Here is a 5,169-nt window from a genome sequence, read left to right as displayed (position 1 = left end):
TTTTTTTTTTTTTTTTTTGCAGTACGCGGGCCTCTCCCTGTTGTGGCCTCTCCCGTTGCAGAGCACAGGCTCCAGACGTGCAGGCTCAGGGGGCATGGCTCACGGGCCCATCTGCTTCGCGGCATGTGGGATCTTCCTGGACTGGGGCACGAACCAGTGTCCCCGGTATTGGCAGGTGGACTCTCAACCACTGCACCACCGGGAAGCCCCTCAGACCACATTTTTTAACAAGATACTTTTCATCCAATATCTTATCATAGTCAAAAAATTTCCCCCAGATAATAGTAATCATGATAAATGCTTAATTTACCATTGAAATTTTTACTGTTTTTAGTTTTTCCCTCAGGCTGGTACTGCATCATGGATGTTGTAGTGGAAAGATTAATTGGACTTGGTTCTTTGGGCCACCCATTTTTAAATGATCTCCCTTTTTACCTTTGCTGGATTGGCTAGGCCACTCACTAATCTGAATCCCAGAAAGCATTTCGTAAGAGGTGTGTCTGGAAATCTGGCTTTCAGCTATCGGCTTCTGATGATTTTCAAAAGCTATTACTTAGAGTTTCATTTAACTTAGGTCCCCCCCAAAGACCCAAACTGAACCTAAAGCCTCGGAGTACTCCTAAGGAAGATGATTCCTCTGCTAGCACGTCCCAGTCCAGTCGAGCAGCCTCTATCTTTGGAGGGGCAAAGCCTGTTGACACAGCTGCTAGAGAACGAGAAGTAGAAGAGCGGCTACAGAAGGAACAGGAGAAACTGCAGCGTCAGCTGGATGAGCCAAAACTAGAACGACGGCCTCGGGAGAGGTGAGGTGGTCTTGTATTACGGATCTCAGCCTGTGAGTTGTTTTTTTTTTTTTTTTTTTTTTTTTTTTTTTTAATCCTGAGTATTTTAACATTTATTTATTTTACTTATTTGGCTGTGCCGGGTCTTAGTTGCAGCACACAAACTCTTATTCGTGGCATATGGGATTGAATTCCCTGACCAGGGATGGAACCTGGGCCCCCTGCATTGGGAGTGCAGAGTCTTAGCCACTGGACCACCAGGGGAGTCCCCAATCCAGTGATTCTTAATGGGGGGCTTACATCCCCAGGGGGCACTTGGGAAATTCATGTGGGTGTTACTGGTTGTCACTTCCTAGCATTAGTGTGGGGGGGGTGGGGCTACTAGGTGGTCTGCAGCGTGTGGGAAAGTTTCTTTACCCAATGAAGAGTTGTTGTTTATGCCTCATGATTTTCAAAAGGCCTTCTGGGCCCTGGTGGTACTTTAATACAAGAGTCTGCAAATTGTGGCCTGTACCTGTTTTTATAAATAAAGTTTATCTGGCCCTTTAAGAAAAAATTTGCCAAACCCTGCTTTATTGTGTAGAGTAAAACTCCACCATAGTGAGGTGAATGGATTTACCTCTTTTCAAGTTATTAGGGATGGAGTAGACAAAATGTTTTCACTGATACTAAGTGTAGGCTGTAAATTATTTTCCAGTTATTTTTATTTGTGTGTATGTTGGTTATATTATCTGTTATTTCAGGATAGTGTAAAGGAGTGTTTATTATTAAAAAGGTGGCATGACATCCAATAGGGTAGACACCTCCTATAATACGCTGAAAAGCTAGGCCTGATTTTGAGCAATTTGCGGAATTGTGTTACCACTAAGGGAGGGCAGAGTCATAGGTTATGTAGGGGAATGTTCTTAACCCTAGCTGACACTTGCTGAGGCACTTGTCCTGCTGTCCAAAAGTAGAGCATTCCTACAGAACCTCTTACAAGCAAAATGGTGTAAAGTGAAGAAGCAGTTATTTTAGGACACATCTTGCTAACAGGTAATATGACTTTTGCTGCAAAACAGTCGCTGAATGCTATTTTCGCTTTTCGTCTTTTTTTGTAAAAGCAGAAATCCTCTTTGGATTTCTTTCGGTTAGCAGCAGCATATATGGATCTTTCTGTAAAAGTGAAGTGGCATAAAGGAAACTTTGGAAAAGCAGGGGATACCTGTATTTAGAACCAAAGAATGTTAATGTCTGCCGCTTTCAAGTGGTTTGAGCAAAAGAGACAGGTGCATGCACCCACACATAAATAAAGCCAGCACGATAAAATATTAGTAAGCGATAGTTCCTGAGGGGTCGGCATGGGTCCAAGGTGGCCTTCACTGAGCTGGACATGATGTGTTTTGTCAAATCTCTTTTATACAGACACCCAAGCTGGCGAAGTGAAGAAACTCAGGAACGGGAACGATCGAGGACAGGAAGTGAGTCATCACAAACGGGGACCTCATCCACATCTGGCAGAAGTAAGTCAGACCAGGGTGGGTATCTCATTATTGCCCTTTTCCATAACCTATCCATAACCAAATTATGCAGAGATTTTGGAGTATTAGCATAGATTGATCTGACTTTCACATCTGCTTTGAAAAGTCTGAGAAATGTGTACCAGAAGAGACTTTTGTTATGGGTGTGTGTGCATATGTGCATTGAGCCTCTATGTGGAAGTTGATCAGTGGTTCCTCGAGTTTACAATTTCATTGTAGGTCCCCTTCACATACATATATGTATCCTTCTTCAAGTACCAACGTTCTAACATGGAGAATACAGAAAGATGATAATCCTAAAATAAAGAATTCTTCCTAGGAGAGGTCAGATAGCTGTCCTTGGAGTGTCATTATTTTTCCTATTTCTCTTGCATCAGTAAAACATTTTCGCCAGAGGACATTTGGAAACCAGTTTGGGGATAATTGTATCTATTGGGAATCAAATTCAGGTCTGTATTTAAAAATAATGATAGAGGGGCTTCCCTGGTGGCGCAGTGGTTGAGAGTCCGCCTGCCGATGCAGGGGACACGGGTTTGTGCCCCGGTCCGGGAAGATCCCACATGTCGCGGAGCGGCTAGGCCCGTGAGCCATGGCCGCTGAGCCTCCGCGTCCGGAGCCTGTGCTCCGCAGCGGGAGAGGCCACAACTGTGAGAGGCCCGCGTACCACAAAAAAAAAAAGAATAACGATGAACAGCAGTAAACTCAGATGTGGACCGTTTGCCACTCTGTTGAGGTCTTAATAGATTGTTGTCCAATAAGCCCTTTTCTCCTGATGCTTTGACCTTCCCATTCTGACTTCACAGATGCACGAAGGAGAGAGAGTGAGAAGTCTCTAGAAAATGAAACACCCAATAAAGAGGAAGACTGTCAGTCTCCAACTTCTAAGCCTCCCAAACCTGAACAGCCTCTAAAGGTAATGCCAGCCCCTCCACCAAAGGAGAATGCTTGGGTGAAGCGAAGTTCTAACCCTCCTGCTCGATCTCAGAGCTCAGACACAGAGCAGCAGTCCCCTACAAGGTGAGTCAGCTTGGAAACATAGCAGTTGGTTGGCTATAGACTCTTCAGTGCTGTGCTATCATTGGTGGAAGGTGCCCTGTGGGGTACTGGCCTTATGGCATCTGATAAGTTCTGCCATCTTTGCTGTCATAGTTCAAATTCTGTGGTGTGCCGGTGGTTCAGTTTTCTGGAGTTTTGATAGCTGGTTAACATCACTTTGGTTTCTCAATCTGCACACACTATAAATCGAAACCCGCCAATGCCACATTCTGGCAGTACAGCCTTGGGGTCACATCACTTCCCTAAGTTTTAGTATTCTCATTTGTAAAGTAGAGGGATAAGATTAACCTAGCATGACTATGATAATTCTAAAGGACACGACATTTGGTCAAGTTCACATAATGGCTTTCATTGTTGCTTTCCCATATTTTAATGTTTCACGGCATTAAGTATGTATTTTTGGTTCTCTGTAAAACTTCACTTGAAGTAGAAGTTTCTTATCTGTTCCTTCCCTAAGATAGCTGATGGATGTGATTACATGTTTTCCTTCTAGTGGTGGAGGGAAAGTAGTTCCAGCTCAACCATCTGAGGAAGGACCAGTAAGGAAAGGTAAGGCCAAGAGGGGAGTAGGTTATTCGCCCAGATAGAGGCCTAAATAAAAAAGTCCCCATTAGAGGAGTCACAAAATACTGAATATCATTGTATTTTGCACCCATTTTTTTGTGATAAAGGTTCTTTGATTGTCTGCCTTTTCTTTCCAGTAGAGGGCAGGAGTGGCCTCTTTGGAGAAAACATAGAGCCCTGCCCTTTCCTGGTAGAACATTTCTTTGAAAGGGGAAAAAAAAAGAATCGGAAGGAAATTGACATGCTCAGTCCAGATTAGAAATGTTGCCATCTGCAAGGCCAAGGTCACTACACAGCATCATAGTCCTTATTTCCACTTTGCTTTTTATGATGGCATAACCCCACGGTGGAATTTTTTTAGCGGATCTTGTTTGCGGTGTGTGTGTGTCTGTGTCTGATAATAGAAGGGAAGAAGGGCTTAGGAAGGAAATCTGGATTGGGGTTAGTTTTCATCTCCCTCAGTATATATGGGCACATTTCTCTTCAGGTTAAGGGAAACCTGGGAGAGGAAGAGTGTCTATTTTACTGACTTCCATTTATTTTTGTGTCTCCACTCAAGCAGATGAAAATAAAGTAGATGGGGTGAGTGCCCCAAAAGGCCAAAGTGGAAATTCCAGCCGTGGTCCAGGAGATGGAGGGAACAAAGACCTCTGGAAGGAGTCAGATAGGTACGTGTGTTCCCTCCTCATTTGTAATCTTTGGTCTGATGCTGGATACCTGTGTCTTTGTATGAGAAAGTTCTTGGTTCTCCAAGCCTTGCCAGATCTCCCACTGTGAACCCATTAAAGTCAACCAATATAGTCAGTCAGAATTCTGAGAATCTAGATTACAAAATGTCCAGATAGCCAGAACTGTTGATTAGAGGTGCCTCTTCAGTACCTCAGAACTGCTTGTGAGTGTTGGGAGAGTCCTCTCCTAAAGCTGTTCGTGTCTCTGCAGGAAAGATGGCAAAAAGGATCAAGACTCCAGATCTGCACCTGAGCCAAAGAAAGCTGAAGATCCAGCCTCTGTGAGTGTCAAAGACTTGCCCTCAACTTCTTGTAGCTTGCTTTTGCCATTGAAACCCTGTACATTTGGGCCTGCAAACAGAGTGGTTGGAAATAGGCATTGCTGCTTGTTCTTATCGATCTTGTCTATTACAGAAGTTCAGTTCTGCAAGCAAGTATGCTGCTCTTGCCGTTGACGGTGAAGATGAAAATGAGGGAGAAGATTACACCGCTAAATTTCCACTGATATTACATTTTTAA

The 5,169-nt window shown here is 43.8% G+C and overlaps 1 protein-coding gene and 1 non-coding gene across 2 annotated transcripts in view; one reads left to right on the top strand and one right to left on the bottom strand.

Annotated features, from left to right (window-relative positions):
* Positions 1-5,169, top strand: part of EIF4B (eukaryotic translation initiation factor 4B) — a 25,830-nt gene extending 20,661 nt beyond the window's left edge. Inside the window, exons 9-15 of the mRNA XM_007448275.1 lie at positions 575-803; positions 2,187-2,284; positions 3,106-3,319; positions 3,852-3,907; positions 4,485-4,590; positions 4,862-4,931; positions 5,065-5,169. Coding sequence (XP_007448337.1) covers positions 575-803; positions 2,187-2,284; positions 3,106-3,319; positions 3,852-3,907; positions 4,485-4,590; positions 4,862-4,931; positions 5,065-5,169 — 878 coding nt within the window. The remainder of the gene's footprint in view (positions 1-574; positions 804-2,186; positions 2,285-3,105; positions 3,320-3,851; positions 3,908-4,484; positions 4,591-4,861; positions 4,932-5,064) is intronic.
* Positions 974-1,046, bottom strand: TRNAG-CCC (transfer RNA glycine (anticodon CCC)). Its single transcript has one exon. It is a non-coding gene; the product is annotated as a tRNA-Gly (tRNA).

The sequence above is a fragment of the Lipotes vexillifer genome, unplaced genomic scaffold, assembly GCF_000442215.2.
Source record: "Lipotes vexillifer unplaced genomic scaffold, Lipotes_vexillifer_v1.1 scaffold2700, whole genome shotgun sequence".
NCBI classification, from domain to species: Eukaryota; Metazoa; Chordata; class Mammalia; order Artiodactyla; family Lipotidae; genus Lipotes; species Lipotes vexillifer.
The sequence above is the reverse complement of the archived record's forward strand: the minus strand, read 5'-3'. Positions and strand labels throughout refer to the sequence as shown.